The 23,761-nt window shown below is 40.6% G+C and overlaps 1 protein-coding gene across 11 annotated transcripts in view; it reads left to right on the top strand.

Moving 5' to 3' along the window:
- camta1a (calmodulin binding transcription activator 1a) overlaps window positions 1-11,024 on the top strand; it is a 778,795-nt gene extending 767,771 nt beyond the window's left edge. For 8 of the 11 annotated variants that reach the window (XM_061903168.1, XM_061903175.1, XM_061903169.1 and 5 more), the window contains 3 exons: window positions 1,362-1,436; window positions 1,803-1,833; window positions 5,261-11,024. In XM_061903168.1, the coding sequence (XP_061759152.1) occupies window positions 1,362-1,436; window positions 1,803-1,833; window positions 5,261-5,293 (139 nt within the window). In that variant the 3' untranslated portion in view covers window positions 5,294-11,024. The remainder of the gene's footprint in view (window positions 1-1,361; window positions 1,437-1,802; window positions 1,834-5,260) is intronic. The other 3 variants (XM_061903167.1, XM_061903165.1, XM_061903172.1) reach the window with 2 other exon arrangements.
- The last annotated feature ends 12,737 nt before the right edge of the window (window positions 11,025-23,761 follow it).

The following is a 23,761-nucleotide window of genomic DNA, read 5'->3' as shown; positions in this document are numbered from 1 at the left end:
CCCTCCTTACTGCCAACTAATATCTGCCCTAGGGACATCTTAACTCATATGAAACTGAAAAAAAAAATATTTTCACTTTTGACAGAATTTGGCGGTCCTTTTTGGAGTATTCGAATTGAACCACTTTCCACCCCCATCTGAAAAAAAAATATAACGATACAACAGGAAGCATCTAGAAAAAGAACCAGTAGAGAATAGTACAGACTACATGGAAAGACATGCAGTGATGCAGAAATTAGCAAACGCTGCAAATCAACTTAAGTAGTGCTGATTACTAACAACACACATCTGCACCACGAGTGATAAAGCGAAGCTGCTGCAAAAGCAGAACATGGAAAAATACTGTAGAAAAAAAGAGCCTGATTGGAAATGAACATTTCCATAGGCAGAGCATAAAAAATGCTGTTTACAACCTTCTAAGTACGGATTTTAACAACACGAGAGCCGGCTCTACACGTGAAATAACACCCACATCGCCTTTACACTCATTTAATGTAATACAGTATATTTTATAGAAAATAAGAAATATACTTTACTGTATATATAAGACATGCCGTGCAGTAACATAGACTCACAGAACCACTAACTTGTAAAAATACTGCAACCTGCTTGGTGAGGATAATGATCCGCTGTACTGTAGCAAACATGAAACGATGTAAACAGGTACTAGACATTACTGATGTAGAAGTGATCGGATGTAATATTGATATTTTTACTTATATTTAGCCATTCTCATGCTTGAAAATGCTTATTTTAGGCCAACAATACACAAAATAGGCTTAAAAAAAATCTGCGATACAACAAGGCCACAAACTTCTAAGCGCGATGTGGTGAGGGATGACTGTACAATACAGTAAAATTTAGCATATTTCAGAGAGTTGCAATTGGCTAATTAGCATAATTACTTTTAAAACTGGTGGGGAAGGGGTTAGTGCGTCTGCCTCACAATACGAAGGTCCTGAGTAGTCCTGGGTTCAATCCCGGGCTGGGGATCTTTCTGTGTGGAGTTTGCATGTTCTCCCCGTGAATGCGTGGGTTCCTTCCGGGTACTCCGGCTTCCTCCCACTTCCAAAGACATGCACCTGGGGATAGGTTGATTGGCAACACTAAATTGGCCCTAGTGTGTGAATGTGAGTGTGAATGTTGTCTGTCTATCTGTATTGGCCCTGCGATGAGGGCGACTTGTCCAGGGTGTTCCCTGCCTTCCGCCCGATTGTAGCTGAGATAGGCACCAGCGCCCCCAAAGGAAATAAGCTGTAGAAAATGGATGATGGATGGACTTTTAAAACTGTAAAATTTTGAGTTCGAACATAGCCCTTTAAATGATGTCAACTTTCCCTACACTATTTGTTTTCTTCCAGAGGTTGTCTGCTCACCAAGAAGCAGGATCAAGCTGCCCGGAAGATCATGAGGTTCTTGCGTCGTTGCCGCCACAGGTAACCCCCCAAACACACACACACCCACACACACACACACACGCACACGCATAACACGTTATGTAAAGTCCCACGTTGATTGCACAATCCTTTCATGGCTAATCAGTAAAGTGCATTTTGAAAGACTCAACTTCTCATTACCTCGCCCATTTCTGAATTATTTTTGTAAACCTGCTGTTATGTGGGATTTTCATTGGGCGTATTAGGTGGTTAAAAAAATATATTAATGTTCCTAAGCTCCAGCACCCCCTCCTCCCTCACTGTAATTGGCCCCCCACCCTCTCCCCCACCATTCCTCGCACCCTCCTGCCGAGTGCCTACTGTGTGCTAATAGCTGTCTGGTATTGTTTTGCTGTTTATGCCAAGCCCCTTGATGGACCATAGACTGTTCAAGCGGGTGAGTGCTGCCTCAGCAACTCAGTTCGTGCCTCACTCTCTATTCCTCTCCGTCTCTTGCTCCTAAATAATAATTGTCTCCACCTGAGCTCTCAGCCTTTGCATTCTCTCTCTCCCTCACGCTCATTTTCTTCTTTTCTCTTCCTGTCTCTCTCTCCTGGCTCTCCAACGACCCAACTTCCTCTTCCATCACTTTTGCTTGATGCCTGCTTGCATGAGGGCTGCCAGCTGGAGCCACAGGTGTACTGGCATGCTCAGATTCAGCCAGACCTTTGTCAAAGTCACCAAAATGCTTAAGAATGAAAACAAAGGGTGAAAGGGTGCAACAGGCATGTTGCTCTTTATCTGTTTTTCTCTCTTTGGGACTTTTATTTCAGTTTGTTTCCTTTACACAGAAAGACCATTTGAGGGAATGTGCAGGGTGCTTCTTTTGATTGTGTATTACTCATGCTGCATGTCCACTGGTGACAACTTTGGACATAAAGGCATGCCATGGGCCTGCTGTTTTCTCAAGTCGTCTCTCTGTTTTATTGATTGGCTGCTTGTACTGTTTTTTGACATACCGCCAGGGACCAAACTCAAAAGAACTGTTTAATGTTCAAAAAAAGACAAGGACTACATGCATGTTTACTGGAGGGTGACGAATTGAAGGACAAACCCACCAAAATTGGCATCAACTTTTCTCTCGAATGCACAGGTGTCAAACTCAAGATCCAAGAACCGCATCTTTTAAGGTGGCCTGCAAAAGTCTGGCAATTTATATTTCTTAATAAGTTTACTTTAGTTTAACATTAAAAAAGTTTAATACATGCAAATGCAGTTAAGTCATTATTTTTTGATGCAACAAGGTATTCTAAGCTGTATTTTTTATCACTGAGACCCTTCAAATGAAAATTCTACATTAGCTGAACCAAACTATCTGCTTGTCACTTTTCCTTCTAAATTCCAAAGCAAATAAACAATAATAGTAATCAAATGAAGGGACAATTGTGTATTGATTTCATAAAGCGGCCCTCTGAAGGCTTCCGAAAAGGTGATGTGGCCCACAATGGAAATGAGTTTGATGCCTTTGCTCTACTGGGTGAATTTAAACATATTTTCCCCATTATGTATATTGCAACAATGTCAACACTGTCAATAATGATCAATAGCTGAAGCTTCTAAACACACTTAGGGGCATCTTCTGCATTTAATTATGTGGCCATGCTACATGTTTCCTCAAGTTCCTTTAACTTGTCAGCCGTCTGTTAATCATATGTGCAAAAATAAGCAGGCAGCATTTGTGCAGCGACTTGCGATAGAAGATTGTCTGGAGTTTGTTGTATAAAAGATCAGATGGTAATGAAAGCATATAGGTCACAAGGGGGAAAAAAATCAATAAAATTCCACCAACAGGGAACTACATAACTGAGGCGTTCCTCAAGGCACCCCTTTTTGAGTCCTCTTCTTTTTAGCAGTTACAGGTTTTTTATCGTAGTGTGATTTATGTAACTAAGGTGTTGCTGTGGCTTGTTAACTTCTGATGCAGTCGGTAGTCCTTTGTAGAACTTCTTTCGTTATACTAGTAGCGTTCCTTGCAAGATAAGTAAAAAAAAAAAAAAACTTGTAAGAGAGTCACATAGACGCTGGTTCCCTGGAACAAACAAAATAGGACTAATATGAAAGGAGAAGTCCCGGCCTCCTGTCCTTAGTTTTCTGGACATGTGGACCATAAAACAATTTAGTTGAAAATCTCTGCTCTTTGGAGCACACATCCTGAGGGGATGCAGCACACCTTTATCCGCTATATGCACATTAATGTCGCAATAAAAGAAGAACCTGAGCAAATTTTAGTCAGGGTAGTACCCAAGAGCAAATAGCATTTATCAGGCTGATTGCATGTTGCTCATGGTGCTCATATCTTCTGTGGCCCCACACTGGTTCAAGGCCAACATTGAAACAAAATAACTGTATATGACCAGTCTTGTATATGAGGATGTGATCCCGTTATTGACCTTCAGTATTTGTTTATTCCTGCATTGTGTCTAAATACTGTAGATCAGGCATATTCTGCTGGCGGTCCGCCAAAGATTTTCATTTGGCCAGCCGAACATCACCCTAATAGACTTGATTAAACCATTTAAACTATGCCTATGCATGCAGTACTCCCACCACCCCACAGGGGGCAACATATGTGTCGAAATGAAGCAGCAGTGGGTAAAGGAAGACTACTCATTTAACCACCCAAAAGATGTAAACAAATTGCGAACTCTGACTTTTAACAAGAACTGAACAACATAGCCTAAATGTTCTACCCCCGGGCAAGTGCTCGAGTCATTGTTTCCTGTCGAACCTTTTAAGCGACATACACATTGTGCAAGACAAGCAAGCAGCAACTGTAGAATTCTCAGTGTGAAAGCTTCATCACGAAACTTGATCAAACAAACATTTGTAAGTAGATATTGTGTATGAAGAAAAAAACAATAATGTATGAACAAACTAAGATATTTAGTTTGTGTTGTATTGAAATTGCTGACTTTTTGATGACCTCCGTATTCATTGTCGTGTTATTTTTTGTCCGAGTAACTCTGGCGAGCAAAGCTTGTTTAATACATGTAGCGCTAAATTTGACCAGTAGAGGGAAATAACGCTACACCTTAAGTTTAATTGTGATGAGTCACATTCATTGTGTGCAATGTTTGATGTGTAAATGCTGTTTAATTTCTATATGTATAAATATCTGTAGTATGTTGTATGAATATATTAACACTAAATCCTATTTATTTCTGAAATGTTTATTTATGTTTATACTTAATACAAACCCAAATGAAGGAAGAAGTGTAAAGAAATAAAACTGAGGAAGGAAAAGACTACTAAAGAAGGAACGTCGACACTCAACAAGCCTCTATTTATTCATGCTGCTAACTAGTTGCATAAGCTGGAATTAAGTTGCGAGGACGGAATAATTAATTTATTGACAGTGCAGTGTGAACACTGATGTGTTTGCTTTGTAATGAAGTAAATGCAGTCTCAAAGGAATACAACTTGCAGAGGCACTTTCTGACAAAACATCCACATTTCCATGTATGGCCCCTGAGCCATTGGGCTCTTGAAACTGTAGTTTCATTGTGTAGTTGAACAGCCCTGCTGTAGATGTTGTGGGTTTTTGTTGCGGGAAGTTAAGAAATTTAAATATAAGATTAAAATATATCGGCAAAGGGAATATAATGTAATTATTTTTAATTACCACATATGCATTTGAAATTGAAAGCATTTGACATGAATGACGTATTGCATTTTATCCTGAAAAACATATGCAATGACAAGTGTTTCCTTTCACAGAACATCTCTAGATCCTGGCGACAACAGCTTTAACATTGTGATATCGAGGGTTCAAATGAAAGCTATATTGACATGTCTCTATCCCTCTGTGTCTTTTTAATATGCAGGGTGAGAGAATTGAAAAGGGCCAGGGAACATGAGACCACTCAGAAGAGCCCCCTCGCAATGTGACATCACTCCTCTAACACCTCCTTTTTTATTTGTATTATATTTTTTGGGAAACAAGACATTATACAACAGAAATGGATGAAAAAAAGCATCAGTGCAGTGTCACTCTAACACATTTTTTTCCACACACACACATATATATATGTATATATATATATATATACATATATATATGTATGTATTATTCTTTCTATTGGATTTCATTGGAGAGTGGCAACTTCTACTCCGGAATCATAAACTTCAGTGGGGCAAGAGGGGTGCAGAACATTTTGCTTTATGACATTTTTTTGCACTTTTTTCTGGACATGATTTCAGACTGTGAAGGAAGAAAAGGCAAAACAAACCACAGGAGGTCTGAGGCTTGTGAATAAACGTGTATAAAGGCTGATGCTGAATATCTCAGACCATAGGGAGACCATACTGGATGACTCTAATTGTATTTCTGATTTTTTTTTTTTTTTTAAAGGGGATGGATTTTTTTTTTTATCCAAATAAATGAGTGAACCCACATCGCCACATCAGTGATACGTTATAATTGCTTCCCACTGTGCTCTGCCCTGTCTCTCCGCCCACGAGGTGGAAGCTACAACTGAATGTAGTCAGGGGTGAACTGTGCAGACGCAAATGAGGGATTTACAGTATTGTTCTTTTTTTCTGTTGCCTGTTGTCACTTTATTACTTGAATTTGTTCCATACTGTCAAAAAGTGTTTGTCCCCTGATGTCTAATGTGTTGGTGATCTGTATCTTCAGGTTCTATGTTGTAGAATCTTATCCCAAAAGAAAAATGCATGACTTCTGCGTAAAAGAAAAGTCTTTGCTTGTATGTTTATGGTCTTAGTCTTTCAGCCGATCCTTGGGTTCTCTTGGCACATGTCCATCATCATTGTATTTGTTTCTCACTTTTGCCTATTTTGCGTTGTTAAAGTTCGGGTCATGCAGGTTCTTACGGTTGTTTTTTCAGTGAACTTCAGAGCCTGCAAGGGCTTTTGATGGGAAGATCACATACATTGCCTTGACGTCTTAGAGATTCTTTGAGGGGTCCCTAAGCTTGTCTCAAAATAGGGGTTTGACAAATCCATATTTTTGACAATTAAGTGAACGTTTCTGTATATAACGAAGGCTGAAAGTATGTAGGGGGGGAAAAAACACATTTACCCGATGGGGATTGTATTTTAGAAATATATTATTTTATTCATTAAAAAAATATATGGGTTAACAAGAGGTACAAGACAAACACAAATATTTGTATAGTTTTCTTTGAATGCCTAAGAAGTACAGTTGTATTGTTTGTAAATAGTGTAAATATCTGGGATAAAAATGAGTTATGTGCATGAAAAGTACGAAGAGTCAAAGGGGGGAAAAAAACAACAAAGCAGTAGTGGCTATGCGCTGTAAAAAGAAAACAATTTCACTATTTTAGAGTCTTATTTTAATTGTTCTTAAAAAGAACATTTTTGCTGAAGCATGTTATTATTGCGATATGAAAACAGACTTTATGTAGAGTTAGGAAATGTCTTTAAAATTTACTCTAAAACAAAAACCTTGTTTTTGTTTCTTAGCTACCCATAATCCTTTGCCAATGGTGCCAAGGAATGCGAACGCTACATTATAGCTTAAAACATATTTTGCAAAGCTGATAATCATATTCACACTCTAAAGACCATAACTGACCGAGAACAATAATACAATTTTAAAGGGGAGTTGTGTCCAAGCAGGAGGCTTTTTAAGTCCCTCCCACCACTTTTAGCTTATAGCAGAGTTTTTATTTATGTTCTCTTTGCAAAAGGAATGTGACGAGTGATGATTTTAAAGATTGTAACTGGCAGCCTTGACCAGGGTCTTTTTTTGAGAAGACGTGAATGACTTTACATCTTTTAAAATGTGCCGTGCGATGTTGTAGTATTAACTCACTAAATCACACAACTTTCCTAATTCAGTATTTCAGTATTCTTGATCAAGGCTGCCAGGTCCGAACCAACCTTATGTTGTACATTGTTTGTAACAAAAAAAAAAGAAGAAAAAAGTTCGATATTTTACGCTGACAAACATGTAGCATATATTGTGCATGGCTGGATATCTTTGTCAAGCAGCAACATCCAAAGGTGCTAAATTTATTTGATCCAAAATTGAACATTAAAAAATGGTCACTAAAAACTGTAGTCAATAAGTGTATTTTTCATATTGAAATTACACAAACAGTCATATTTGTTCAACCATAATTTGGCTTAATTGAATGTTGTCATTTTTAAGTCTGATTCGTGCACTTTATTTGGACAGTGTTTATGTAGAAAGTGCCTATTCGCTAAACCTAAAAACTCCTGCTTTTCTCCATTGGAGTCAACCACAGAGCAACACTTATTACCTGCCAATGTTCAAAGCTATCGTACGATATTCTCTCTTCTCAGCGATGTCAACTGCTTGTCTTGCTTTCTTTTCTGTCTTTTTTTTTTTTAATTGTTCTCTGTTGGCACGGAATGTTCAAATCACACCTAGAAATGCCACTACTGGGGTTTGTTGCGACAAATTCGCCCTCTTTCCTGCGGGTCGATCGCATAGCCAATGCAAACTTGCTAAAGGGACGGGGGATTTATTATGCTTGCATGGGTAAAATAGTCAACTGGGTGATAGACGTGCACCTGAAGCATGCTTACTTTCCTAGAATCGGTAGTCGGATGAACTTGTTATATGACATACAGGTTCTGCAATGCGATCACGTACCACACAAAGAGGAGAGGGCACCAGTTCCATAAAAAGTAGCTACTAATGTTTTCACAGCAATGGATTCAACGAGCATTGTTTTCCTTTTCATTTACACTTATGTGTTTCATTCCTTTAAATTCAGCGTGTGTTCTCCAAATTCTGACAATAAACCATAAACTTTTCAGATTAGATTAGCGAACACAAACAGATGCGTCGATATGTCAAAGGTTGGCATTTCCCTGCTGTAGCCTGCAGGGGCTGTGTTGTCTCCTTTCTGTGTTTTACTCAGGTGCCAAAATAGGGTAAATAAGTAATAGCGAGTAGTAAAATTAAACAATGGCGTAAATCAGGGGTGTCCAAACTTTTTCCACTGAGGGCTGCTCACGGAAAAATTTAAGCATGTAAGGGCCATTTTGATATTTTTCATTTCCAAACCATAACAAAATATATTGGGGTTTTTATATATTTTACCTTAAGGGGTCTCAGTCATAAAAATGTTAAAAACAAGTAAAATTATTATTATTGTTATTATTTTATTGAATGCAAGTATATATATAGTAATAAAAAAAGGTTTTATGGATTTTCTGTCAAAAACAACTTTGTTTTTTGTAGTAAAACTGAAATATACATCCATCCATCCATTTCATACCGCTTATTCCTTTCGAGTTTGCGGGGGGCGCTGGAGTTTATCTCAGCTAGTATTTAGTAATTAGAGCCCTAAAAGATCCATAATGCAGGACAGCATTGATTTTAATTATTTAATATTTTTGAGTAATCACTGTAAAAAGATAAATAAAATACCACTAATTATTATTGGGATCCAAAAGGTTCCCCAGTCATAAAGTGATACATATACCCCCACTATTTATTATTTGCTTTTTACTTTTTTAAATGATATCTAAATTATGTACGCTGCTACTGGAATTTTTATTTTCCTGAGGAACCTCTCCTGAAGGAATCAATAAAGTACTATCTCTCTATTTTTATTAGTTTTTTCTTTTACTTTCAACACTTAAGTTACGGGATCAACTTGAGATATATCTGTCCATTTTATGTTTGAACTGTTATTTTGTATGTCTAATGCTCTTTTGTCAAATAAAACTTTAATGTTTTTATATGGCAACTACACAATATATACAATATTTACCACATAAAACAGGGGTCGGGAACCTTTTTTGGCTGAGGGAGCCATACAAGCCAAATATTTTAAAAAGTATTTCCGTGAGAGCCATATACTATTTTTTTTAAGACTGTATAAAACTAAATGCGTGGATTTTTAAGTAAGACGAACATTTTTAGAGTACAACAAGTCTCTTATGGGACGGCGTGGCGCAGTGGGAGCGTGGCCCTGCGCAACCCGAGGGTCCCTGGTTCAAATCCCACCTAGTACCAACCTCGTCACGTCCGTTGGGTCCTGAGCAAGACACTTCACCCTTGCTCCTGATGTGTGCTGTTCGGCACCTTGCATGGCAGCTCCCTCCGTCAGTGTGTGAATGTGTGTGTGAATGGGTAAATGTGGAAGTAGTGTCAAAGCGCTTTGAGTACCTTGAAGGTAGAAAAGCGCTATACAAGTACAACCCATTTATCATTTATTTATTCTTTTCAATAACATTGTTATTCTGAAGCTAACCAACAATAAATAAAATACGGAAGAAACTGGATGGATGGATTAAAATGCATGAGAATGTTTTGTATTTTGAACGTTATTTTTGACACTGTGATTACCAGCGGAATTATTCATTACCTACTGTGCTAAGCAATGTCCGCTAAGATTTATCTGAGAGCCAGATGCAGTCATCAAAAGAGCCACATCTGGCTCTAGAGCCATAGGTTCCCTACCCCTGACATAAAACATTTTAAAGTGAAATATTTGAAGTAACTGGAGCCTTGAAGATAATTCATTATAACATGGATTATTTTGTCATTATTATTTATTTTATTTTTGAGCAATGGCAAAAAAAGAAAAAGAAAGAAAGACAAAAGAAAAAAAAACAGCCTGCATGGCAGCTTTGTCTCAACATTGAAACTTGTTCTCGTAAGATTTCACCTCATTCAATAATAGCAATAGCATTTCCAGAATGTGTGGAGGGCCGGTAAACAATTAGCTGCAGGCCGCAAATGGCCCCGGCGCCGCACTTTGGACACCCCTGCAGTAAATAGGGCAAAGCAAAAGAGGTTGAATTTGAATGAAAACCTGAACAAAAGTTGCAGGCACCAGCAGACCAGTGGATTTATTGCAGATGGTTTTACATTTTGCATTGGATGTGTCCAACAGATTAATGTGAAATTTAATTGATTCATTCTGTGAATTTTGATTTAACGAGTCTGTAAATTGACCAAAGAATCTGGCTTCACCCAACACCTCCCCTCCACCCCCCACCATCTTTCACTCACCAATGCACAGCAATAAAGGTTTTTTGTGGAGACCTATGTTTAAAATGATCAGACATACCTAGTGGACTGACTCTTATGCAAATGCCAGTATTGCAAGACAAGCATTCAGTAGTTTATGGAGAGCACCCTTATACCGAAATGCACGTTTTCATCAATTCCAAACACGAAGAGAAAAAAAGACCCAACTTTGATAGAAAGCTATGGGTTCTCAACACGTTGCATGTGAACTAGTTTTAGATCTACTTTCCTCTCCTCTATAGCGCTCCTTCTGTCTCTTCTCTGTTATGTGACATTTGTCCGCTGCTGCCCTCAAAAGTTCCAGCTCCCCTTGGTTTTTTTCCTAATGTGTTTTCCTTTCTCCCCCTGGCCCCCTTACCTTCTCTTGTTTGTAGGTTTTATTTTTTGTAATTGTGCATGTACAAGCGTCACTGACTCGATGGATATGTTTAAAAAAATAATTTAAAAAAGAGAAAAAAAAAGTGATTTCAGCTGCTCAAGCCATGCAAAACATTTTGAATTGCCCTTACAATATGGAAGATGTTTTCTGAATGCTTTATATTCTTTCTGCTGTAAAATAATAAAAACATGAAAAAATGTTGAAAAGTTAACAGGTCACTAGTCTTTCTGTTTCCCCCTGTGAGATTGGCGTTAGTCGGCACATTCAGACAAAGATTTCCACGATCATTTTAAAAATTTGAAGATATTTGTCTTGCATTAGAAACTCAATGGCCTTCATCAAAATTACAAACATAAATTTAAAATATAGGTTCATGCACATAAAGTAATGTTTGCAATGCTGTGATTAATCTCAATTACAGTCGTCCTTTGTTTATCGCTATTTAATTGGTTCTGGACATGAGCACAACTAATGAATTCCCGCTAAGAAGGCCTCATTAATTCTAGATCAAATATTTCCAAAGCTAGAGCATAAACACAGTTTACGAAAATACGTTTTCAGCATTATGAGAGTTGTAAATAACTCTGTTTAGTCACTCTCCTAATCCACTTTAGTAATGCTGTCTGAGGCTGAGCCAATCAGTGGCCACGATACTGAACAGCATGCGCTGATTGGTTTGATCTCCTCTAGTGTAATACTCCTGGAGTATTGATTTGTTTGTTTATTTCGACATTTTATGCTTAAAACAGCTTAATTTAGGACTAAAGAAATAGCAGAATGTTCTTAAAAAAAACATAAAAAGTATGTTTTAAAAATCTGCGACGTGGTGAGGGACAACTGTACTGTTATGTGTGAGTGTGTGTATGTGTGCACATTAGGCACATGCATGACATGACAGTTTTACACAGTACTTCCAGAAACATTCTGCATACCCTCCTCTTTTTCTGAACTACTTGTGAATGCCCAGTAGCTGACGAAAAGGGTTTTGCAGACGCTGTTCCTCCAGTAAGACCTGGAAGAGAGGAAATCTGTTAATTGGTCAGTTGTCAGATTAGAACAAATTTACAGTACTGTCATTTTTGTACAAATCCCACCTCTCTTTTCAGCCCTTTCGGAACCTCGCCTGTAGTTCTGACAACTACGTTAGAATAAAACAAAGAGTGTGGTGGTGTGTGAGGTAGGTCACATGTCAGCACCAGTCAGGCCACAAAAACCAATGAGTATAATTATTATTGTACATATCATTCATATATTGTATGCAATTGACATACGATGACCCCTCTTTTTTAAGACCAGTTGTGGGAAAAATATTTTTTAAGACAAAAATTATATTTAACCATTTTTTTATACTATTTAAATCAATCATATATTACCCAGCATATTTTGTTAATCGTATTTCTTAGCTGCTCTAAAGTTTGATGACTTTTCTTCATTGATGACCACTATGTTCAAATTTGCAGCTTCTGTATTTTGTTTGCTAAGGCTTCTTTCACACTTATGGTGTGGTACTTGTCTAGATCAAATATTTAAAATGCTGCGCAGTAAAAAGTAAAAAACAAAACAGTGCGTAAATGTAGGACTTATTTGGACAGTTTCATCTAACTCAAATATTCTGAAAAAGACACCATCTGCTGGGTTGAATATAATATTTAAATACAAACCCCATTTCCATAAGAGTTGGAAAATTGTGTTAGATGTAAATATAAACGGAATACAATGATTTGTAAATCCTTTTTAACTCATATTCAATTGAATATGCTACAAAGACAACATATTTGATGTTCAAACTGATAATTTTTTTTTGCAAATAATCATTAACTTTACAATTTGATGCCAGCAACACCTGACAAAGAAGTTGGGAAAGTTGGCAATAAATACTGATAAAGTTGAGGAATGCTCATCAAACACTTATATGGAACATTCCACAGGTGTGCAGGCTAATTGGAAACAATTGGGTGCCATGATTAGGTATAATTGCAGCTTCCATGAAATGATAAGTAATTCACAAACAAGGATGGGGCGAGGGTTACCAATTTGTAAGTAAATTGTCGAACAGTTTTAGAACAACATTTCTTAACGAGCTATTGCAAGGAATTTAGGGATTTTACCATCTACGGTCCATAAAATCTTCAAAAAGTTCAGAGAATCTGGAGAAATCACCGCACGTAAGCGATGATATTACGGACTTTTGATCCCTCAGGCGGTACTGCATCAAAAACCAACATCAGTGTATAAAGGATATGACCACATGGGCTCAGGAACACTTCATAAAACCACTGTCAGTAACTACAGTTGGTTGCTACATCTGTAAGTGCAAGTAAAAACTCTACTTTGCAAAACCAAACCCATTTATCAACAATATCCTGAAACGCTGCCTGCTTAGCTGGGCCCGAGCTCACTTAAGATGGACTGATACAAAGTGGAAAGGTGTTCTGTGGTCTGACGAGTCCACATTTCAAATTATATTTGGAAACAGAGGACGTGGTGTCCTCCGGAACAAAGAGGAAAATAACCATTCGGATTGTTATAGGCACAAAGTTCAAAAGCCAGCATCTGTGATGGTATGGGGGTGTATTAGTGCCCAAGGCATGGGTAACTTACACATCTGTGAAGGCACCATTAATGCTGAAAGGTCCATACAGATTTTGGAGCAACATATGTTGTCATCCAAGCAATGTTATCATGGACTCCCCTGCTTATTTCAGCAAGACAAGTGTAACAATGAAATTCTAAGTTAATTATTATTTGCAAATAAAAATAAAGTTTATGAGTTTGAACATCAAATATCTTGTCTTTGTAGTGCATTCAATTGAATATGGGTTGAAAAGGATTTGCAAATCATTGCATTCCGTTTATATTTACATCTAAAACAATTTCCCAACTCATATGGAAACAGGGTTTGTGTGTATATATATATATATATATATATATGCCCTGCTATACATATATATATATATATATATATATATATATATATATATATATATATATATATATATATATATATATATATATATGTCGAGGTTTTTGTGGTTTATCCATTATACAGTGCTCAATACCAGGGTAGAGCGTAATATATATCTTCCCTACAAGCCTGTTTTGAGCAGATAAACCTGCAAAACAGGCTTGTTGGGATGATATAGTCTCTGTGTTTATTCCTGACCTAACATGTGTATATATATATATATATATATATATATATATATATATATACATATATACATTGATTGATTGATTGATTGATATATGCATATTTTTTAGTATATATATATATATGTATATATTTTTGGGGTTTTGTTTTTAGTATATATATATATATACTAAAAAATATGCAGCTGGGGATAGGTTGATTGGCAACACTAAATTAGCCCTAGTGTGTAAATGTGAGTGTGAATGTTGTCCGTCTATCTGTGTTGGCCCTGCGATGTCCTGGGTGTACCCTGCCTTCCGCCAAATGCAGCTGAGATAGGCTCCAACACCCCTTGCAACCCCAAAATGGACAAGCGGTAGGAAATGGATGGATGGATATGCTTTTTAAGAATATTGTTAATGACACACATTATATAGCGCACCTACATGGAGCTGTGAGCCATTAACGCTGTAAATTACAGAAAGCATGCAGAAATTTCGAATAAAAAGTTCAATTTAGTTAGGTCCCATATAAAGTGATGTCCATTACAACACGATCGTGCTATGGACCCCAAATTGTTGCCTGTTTTTTCCCAACCAGAGTCAACCACATTGTTTTTCGTCAAATTAGCACGTTTTTACAAACTTACACTGTGGGAGGCAGGGCGTGGTCTACACACCGCTTGTGGACAGGGCATGCGCAGGAGCTGGCTGGAAGCAGATGACAGGTGAGTAGATACCTCAGCTGGAATGAGTTATCTGATCACCTGTCTCTTTATTAGCAGCGTCGGTGACCGCAGAGGGGGGCTGAAAAGCCAGGAGAAGGAACACATGGCTGGGCTGAAGAAGGCACACATGGCTGGGCTGAAGAAGGCACACATGGCTGGGCTGAAGAAGGCACACATGGCTGGGCTGAAGAAGGCACACATGGCTGGGCTGAAGAAGGCACACATGGCTGGGCTGAAGAAGGCACACATGGCTGGGCTGAAGAAGGCACGTGAAACAAAACAAGAGACTTCTTGAAAAAGAAACACTTTGGTGGAAACAAAATAAAAAGTTTGTGCACTTGGCGACGAGCCTGAGTGTGCTTCATCGGTCCAAAAGAACCCCACGGCACAAGACTGCTACATCTGGCGCCCAACAAAGCAAGGACCGAGGAAGGATGACGGCCCCAACCCCCCTGGAGGTGCTGGGAAGAGTGTTGGCGGAGGTGTCGGCGGCCACCCAGCAGCAGATGGAGGCGAGCCGCCAACAAACAGATTCTGCAGACGCTAGTGAGCCAGACGGGAGGAACGGCAAAATAGTCATCCATGCAAAGAATGACGAAAGAAGAAGACCCGCAGGTATTCCTGGACATTTTTGAGGCCACAGCAGCAGCATACGGCTGGCCAGAGACCAAGTGGGGGGTCAAATTGCTGCCGCTCCTGGCGGGGGAAGGGAAGCGGGCGGCGCATAGTCTCCCGGCGCACTTCCCATAGCTTACGCCGTGCAGTTTTGGACCGGGTCGGCAGCCACCCCGAGGACCACCGACGCCGGTTCCGTGCAATGCGGCTGGGTCCCGAGGATTGCCCGTTTGCACTGGCGCAGAGGCTCAGAGACGCGGCCACCCGGTGGCTCAAACCCCAGCAAAATGTTCGAATGAATCCTCCTAGAACAATTCGTCGAGGCCGTCCCATCCAGAAAGGCCGCTTGGGTGCGGTACCATCCCCCGCAGGACCTGATGGCCGCGGTGGCCCTATAAACTTTTTGACAAAATAAAAAAAATTGCAAAATTGCTCTCGCATTAATTGACTTTTTAGTATGGGACTCTTTGTTGAAAAAATTAGGACACCCCTCTTCTAATCTATCAATGTTGTAATTAGTTAATTACAAACTCAATGCAACTTTGTAAACATTTTAACCTTGAAACATAAGGAACACATGTAATTTCCGTTTTGGGCCCTAGGAGTCCCTAAGATTGAAATGAAATTGACCAAAATATCAGACGAGTGCAAAATTAATCTAGGTAATACTTTTGACTTACCTAATTCTGGGTAAGGTATCTCTGCTGATTCTGTAATGGGGTGGGCCAGCAGTAAGCCGGAGGCCATGAGAAGTACGGCCCAGGCCAGGAGATATAGTTCAATACTATGGGATGTTCTAGAGATTGTCCTGATGTCTTCAACAGGAAAAAGGACTGATGCACGCTCTGTTGATTCCATCTATGTTATATACATCCAGCTGTAACCCATGCAGCCCCACAGCCGATAAACTGTTGAGTGTCTTACTGGCCACAAAATCCAACAGCAATATTCTAAGTTGTGCTCCTTCGACCTAGGAAAAATCACCTGGCCCGTCACTGAATTATCAGACCAATAAAAGACAAGTGTTGTGGCCCACTCGCCAAAGTCAAAGTCATGTTTTACCAGCTCTTCGGGTTGATTGACTGTCTTTATTAACTGTGTGAGCGGCACCGAAGCTGCTGTTTGAGATATGACTTCACGAAGGAGCAAGTTTACAAACACTCGGATCTGCATGCAAAGTGAGCAGGATTTATCATAAAACCGCGCATAATTCCTGAGGATGTTCGATGAAAATGCAAATATATGCAATACCTCGCCGCCTATGAGTCATCTGACATTTGCACTCAATTGAAAATAATATGCAGAGTTCCAAAGGCCACTGCAGCAGACGTAATACTGAGAGACCCACTTCTGGATAGATGCTTAGTTAATAAACGTAGCTTTATTAGTAGATGCCCCGTCACAAAAGTTTTTCCTCTCTGTTTGAAACCTGCAGGGCGGTTATTTATAAAGTGTCATTCTGCACCTCTGTATGTTAGTCGTATATATATTGATCATAAAAGTAGCGCCAGTGTTCAGTCTCTTGTGGCATAATGAGGACTTGGGAGCTACGTACAGTGACATTTAATTTTATGGTTGAAAAGTCAGCCAGGCCAATAGGAGCTGCTATGTATCGTGATAAGCTGTTATGATTTATATTCTGTATTAGACAAGACTCCGCTCAGAGGCTTATCCCAGTTTCTAAAATAAATGTTTCTGCAAGCACTTGACATCAATACTGGTCCACTTTACAAGTCATTATATGAGGAGTCTGGTCTTTTAAGGCACAATATTGACTTGTGCATAGCCTTTGGTTAGAATTGTAAGTTTATTGTGTCAAACATAATTCAATAGTCATTTGCATTGTTACGTGTGTTGCATGAGTAATTGGTAAAAAGTGTTGCTGTGTCGCATAGATGATAGATCATCTATAATTGATGCATCTGGAGTCAGGGGCCTCACTACTTGCAAATGTTTCGGTCTTAAATTGAGTAAAACTGAACATTATAAACATTCATATACAAAAACACAAAGCAAATTAAACATCTTGTCATGATACATAATACGGATCATGTTTAGTTTAGTTATGTTCTGTTAGTTTTGGACTTCTTTAGTTCCTGGTTGCACTTCCTTGTTTGTTTTGTCACTATGGTTACTTATGATTTGCACCTGCCTCTGTTTGGGACACACCTGTGTCTAATCACAAGACACTATTTAAGCCTGCCTTTTTGATCACTCGTCCTGGCTTCTTTGTTTGCGGTATGCAACTATCACGTTGGTTTATTCCTGTTCTTGATTCGTGTTCTGAATCCTGTGCTAAGTTGGTTGTTGCCTTAGTTTCCTGTGCATTCGGCACGCTTTTTCTTTTGTTTGTTTCTGTCAGTGTGGTTCGGTGTATTATTTACTAAATCATTTCCTACCCTTACGTTTTCGTCCGGAATGTCCATGTTTGCATTGGAGGAACGATCCCGCATAAAGATGCGACCCCCACGTGACACATCTTCTGTAGTAAGTGTGTATAGTACCACATGTTGATAACCTCTACACTGTCAGAACTTTTTTCTCGTAAAGTCTGTCATTTCAGCTATGTAACCTGACAAGTCTTCAGTAATGCGGACGTTGTACCGATCTGTTGTGGTGAAGAAGGAGCTGAGCCGGAAGGCAAAGCTCTCAATTTACCGGTCGATCTACGTTCCCATCCTCCCCTATGGTCATGAGCTTTGGGTCATGACCGAAAGGATAAGATCACGGGTACAAGCGGCCGAAATGAGTTTCCTCCGCCGTGTGGCGGGGCTCTCCCTTAGAGATAGGGTGAGAAGCTCTGCCATCCGGGAGGAACTCAAAGTAAAGCCGCTGCTCCTTCACATCGAGAGGAGCCAGATGAGGTGGTTCGGGCATCTGGTCAGGATGCCACCCGAACGCCTCCCGAGGGAGGTGTTTAGGGCACGTCCAACCGGTAGGAGGCCACGGGGAAGACCCAGGACACGTTGGGAAGACTATGTCTCCCGGCTGGCCTGGGAAAGCCTCGGGATCCCCCGGGAAGAGCTAGACGAAGTGGCTGGGGAGAGGGAAGTCTGGGCTTCCCTGCTTAGGCTGCTGCCCCCGCGACCCGACCTCGGATAAGCAAAAGAAGATGGATGGATGGATGGATGGATGGAACCTGACAAGTTAGTCAAACTAGTTGACAATATTTGCTCGTATTCCAAACCATAAGTGTGACCTGCAGGGTGAGATGTTATGTAATATGTACAGTATCATTTCATCATTATTTTGTTCGCTAAGGCTCCATATTTGTTTAATTATATATATATATAAATATATATATATATGTATATATATATATATATATATATATATATATATATATATATATATATATATATATATATACATATATATATATATATATATATATATATATATATATATAGGTCAGGAAAAAACACAGAGGCTATTTAATCCCTCCCTTTCTCTATTGAGCACTGTATAACGGATAAACCACAGAAATCTCAACTATATATATATATATATATATTTTTTATTTTTTATTTTATCTTTTTTTTAAACAAGTGGAATCACCGGAGGGAGCACTCTCTAGTACTCCCTCGAGGAACTCTGAACTGCTGTTTGGTGCATAAGCACAAACAACAGTCTGGACCCGTCCCCCGCCCAGAGGTGGAGAGAAGCTACCCTCTCGTCCACTGGATTAAACTCCAACATACAGGCTCTGAGCCACGGGGCAACAAATATAGCCACTCCAGCCCGTTGTTTCTTGCTGCTGGCAATGCCAGAGTGAAAAAGAGTCTAGCCCCTCTCGAGAAGACTGGTTCCAGAGCACTTGCTGTGCGTTGGCGTGAGAACGACTAGATCTTTCTCTACCTTGTGCACCAGCTCAGGCTCCTTCCTCCCCTGCGAAGTGATGTTCCACGTCCCAAAAGCTAGCTTATGTAGCCGAGGATTGGACTGCCAAGGGCCCTGTCTTTGACTTCCGGCCAGTTCACACTGCAACCGACTTCTATGGACCCTCCTATGGGTGGTGAGCCCATTGAAAGGGGGGCAAATGTTGCCTCTTCAAGCTGAGCCCATCCAGGCCAATAAGGGCAGGACCAACCGCCCGCCATCGAGACCCATCTCCAAGCCTGGTGCCAGAGGGCCCCCCCCAGACTTCCGTCTCACCAGCCACTTCGTCCAGCTTCTCTGGGGGATTCTGAGGCATCCCCAGGCCAGCCGGGAGACATAGTCTTCCCAACGTGTCCTGGGTCTTCCCCTTGGCCTTCTACCGGTCGAACGTGCCCTAAACACCTCTCCAGGGAGGCGTCCGGGTGGCAGCCTGACCAGATGCCCGAACCACCTCATCACGCTCCTCTCAATGCGTAGAAGCAGCGTCTTTACTTTGAGCTCTTCCCAGATGACAGAGCTTCTCATCCTATCTCTAAGGGAGAGCCCCGCCACCCGGCAGGGGAAACTCGTTTTGGCGGCTCGTACTTGTGATCTTGTCCTTTCGGTCATAACCCAAAGTTCATGACCATAGGTAAGGATGGGAATGTAGATTGACTGCTAAATTGAGAACTTTGCCTTGCGGCTCAGCTCCTTCTTCACCAAAACGGATCGATACAGCATCTGCATTACTGAAGACACCACACCGATCAATGTCGATCTCCCGATTCACTTTTCCCTCACTCGTGAACAAGACTTTGAGGTACTTGAGCTCCTCCACTTGGGGAAAGATCTCTTCCTCACCCCCGGGGCCTTGCCACCAAAGAGCTTTTCAACTACTTCGGCAACCTCAGCCCCAGAAATAGGAGAGCCATTCTCCAGGCACTGCTTCAATTGACTCAGTTGACAAAATTTTCTCGACGACGGAGTGTGGTTCTGGAGAGCCTGGCTGCCCTGACGGAACAATTGCTACGGGGTACGTGAGAGACTCCTGGGAGAAATGGAGAATCATGTGCCTCTCAGTACTTTCCGTTGAAGATGTGGAAGACATCTACCTATTTGGAACCGTGATCACGGGGTGTGTATTGATTGGGCTGGGCAATGCCCTGGTGTATCGCCAAATTCGTAAAGCGAAGACAGGCATTCAAGGAGCCCAAAGGCTGGCCGTCGAAATGAAAGGCATGGGTCGAGCTGTGGAAACACAGACTGTGGAGATTTTTGAACTAAATCGCAAGATGAATCACGTCATTGGATTGAGAGCTGGCATGGATGATTAGAGCAAAGGGCCATGAAAATATCTGTTCGTTTGGAAAACAACATTCCTAATCTACGATGTGACTCCCCCGAATGGCCTTCACGCTCCTCAAAAACAGAAGAAAGGCTGTTGGAAAACATCCCCGAAGGACACCTCAGCGAGGGACGCGCTGACTTTCCTCCCTCCCTCCTCAACAACACCTGGGAGTTTAACTTTACTTGCTCTGCCTTCAGAGCGATTCCGGGCTTATAGACACAACACCAACTCACCTTGAACGATGGATAATGCACACACAACCCCTCACCCCGACGCCTCTGCCACTGCTTCTTTCCCTTTGGGCGATGGATGGAGCAGCGACGCTTACTGTAGCGGCTGGCCTTTGTGGCCCCTCACACACATTCTGTTGCGAGTTTTGTTGATCAACGTGTTAATGTGTGCTATGGTTATGAGGTTTCCCCTATGTATATCTGTTTCTCACCTTTTTTTTGAAAGGGGCGCCGGACTGTCTGGCTGACCTGTCAGCCATCCTTTTTCTGTCTCCCTGCATCAATAAAGTTCTATCAAATCTAATCTAATCTAATCTAATCTAATCTAATCAATCTCATCTAATCTAATCTAATCTAATCTTCTGCATGGGAAGACGTGTTGGTGGGATTGAGAAGGCCCTCGAAGTATTGCCTCACCATACACGTTGTTGACAGTGCACTGCTTCCCCCTCCTGAGGCGGAGGATGGTGGTCCAGAATCGCTTCCAAGTTTTTCCCTCAGCGACCGCTGAAGCCTTACACCTCTTTTCGGCTGCCTCTGTAGCGCTGCCTCTTCAGCTTGACTGCAAGGACACCAGCAAAGATATATATATATTTATGAATATATATATATATATATATATATATATATATATACAGTATGTGTATATATATATATATATATATATATATATACATATATATATATATGTATATATATATATATATATATATACGCGAAACCATTGATAGTATAGCACCGCTGAAGTTAAAAAAGGCTCCAAAAAGGCGTACGCCATGGTTTACTGAAGAAACTAGAGCTCAGAAATTATTATGTAGAAAGCTGGAACGCAAATGGCGCACGACTAAACTTGAGGTGCACCATCAAGCATGGAGTGATAGTTTAATAACTTATAAACGCATGCTTACCTTAGCTAAAACTAATTATTACTCAAATCTCATCCGCATTAATAAAAACGATCCAAAATTTTTGTTTAGTACAGTAGCATCGCTAACCCAACGAGGGACTCCTTCCAGTAGCTCCACCCATTCGGCAGATGACTTTATGAAGTTCTTTAATAAGAAAATTGAACTTATTAGAAAGGAGATTAAAGACAATGCGTCCCAGCTACAACTGGGTTATAGTAACACAGATACGATTGTATATACGGCGGATACTGCAAATATCCAAAATAGTTTCTCTCGTTTTGATGAAATAACATTAGAAGGATTGTTACAAGGTGTAAATAGAATAAAACAAACAACATGTTTACTTAACCCACTTCCTGGGAAACTTATCAAGGAGCTTTTTGTATTATTAGGTCCATCAGTGCTAAATATTATAAACTTATCACTTTCCTCGGGCACTGTTCCCCTTGCATTCAAAAAAGCGGTTATTCATCCTCTCCTTAAAAGACCTAACCTCGATCCTGACCTCATGGTAAACTACCGACCGGTGTCTCACCTTCCCTTTATTTCGAAAATCCTCGAAAAAATTGTTGCAGAGCAACTAAATGAACACTTAGCATTTAACAATCTATGTGAAACCTTTCAATCCGGTTTCAGGGCAAATCACTCGACTGAGACAGCCCTCGCAAAATTGACTAATGATCTATTGCTAACGATGGACTCTGATGCGTCATCTATGTTGCTGCTCCTCGATCTTAGCGCTGCTTTCGATACCGTCGATCATAATATTTTATTAGAGCGTATCAAAACACGAATTGGTATGTCAGACTCAGCCCTGTCATGGTTTAACTCTTATCTTACTGATAGGATGCAGTGCGTCTCCCATAACAGTGTGACCTCGGACTATGTTAAGGTAACGTGTGGAGTTCCCCAGGGTTCGGTCCTTGGCCCTGTACTCTTCAGCATCTACATGCTGCCGCTGGGTGACGTCATACGCAAATACGGTATTAGCTTTCACTGTTATGCTGATGACACCCAACTCTGCATGCCCCTAAAGCTGACCAACATGCCGGATTGTAGTCAGTTGGAAGCGTGTCTTAATGAAATTAAACAATGGATGTCCGCTAACTTTTTGCAACTTAATGCCAAAAATACGGAAATGCTGATTATCGGTCCTGCTAGACACCGACCTCTATAATAATAATACAACTTTAACATTTGACAATCAAATAATAAAACAAGGTGACTCTGTAAAAAATCTGGGTATTATCTTCGACCCAACTCTCTCCTTTGAGTCACACATTAAAAGCGTTACTAAAACGGCCTTCTTTCATCTCCGTAATATCGCTAAAATTCGCTCCATTTTGTCCACTAAAGACGCCGAGATCATTATCCATGCGTTTGTTACGTCACGTCTCGATTACTGTAACGTATTATTTTCGGGTCTCCCCATGTCTAGCATTAAAAGATTACAGTTGGTACAAAATGCGGCTGCTAGACTTTTGACAAGAACAAGAAAGTTTGATCACATTACGCCTGTACTGGCTCACCTGCACTGGCTTCCTGTGCACTTAAGATGTGACTTTAAGGTTTTACTACTTACGTATAAAGTACTACACGGTCTAGCTCCAGCCTATCTTGCCGATTGTATTGTACCGTATGTCCCGGCAAGAAATCTGCGTTCAAAAGACTCCGGCTTATTAGTGATTCCTAGAGCCCAAAAAAAGTCTGCGGGCTACAGAGCGTTTTCCGTTCGGGCTCCAGTACTCTGGAATGCCCTCCCGGTAACAGTTCGAGATGCTACCTCAGTAGAAGCATTTAAGTCTCACCTTAAAACTCATCTGTATACTCTAGCCTTTAAATAGACCTCCTTTTTAGACCAGTTGATCTGCCGCTTCTTTTCTTTCTCCTATGTCCCCCCCTCCCTTGTGGAGGGGGTCCGGTCCGATGACCATGGATGAAGTACTGGCTGTCCAGAGTCGAGACCCAGGATGGACCGCTCGTCGGGACCCAGGATGGACCGCTCGCCTGTATCGGTTGGGGACATCTCTACGCTGCTGATCCGCTTGAGATGGTTTCCTGTGGACGGGACTCTCGCTGCTGTCTTGGATCCGCTTGAACTGAACTCTCGCGGCTGTGTTGGAGCCACTATG

Source organism: Nerophis ophidion, linkage group LG06 (assembly GCF_033978795.1).
Source record: "Nerophis ophidion isolate RoL-2023_Sa linkage group LG06, RoL_Noph_v1.0, whole genome shotgun sequence".
In the NCBI taxonomy this organism is placed as follows: Eukaryota; Metazoa; Chordata; class Actinopteri; order Syngnathiformes; family Syngnathidae; genus Nerophis; species Nerophis ophidion.
Note: the sequence above shows the minus strand (reverse complement) of the source record. Positions and strands in the feature narration are given on the sequence as shown.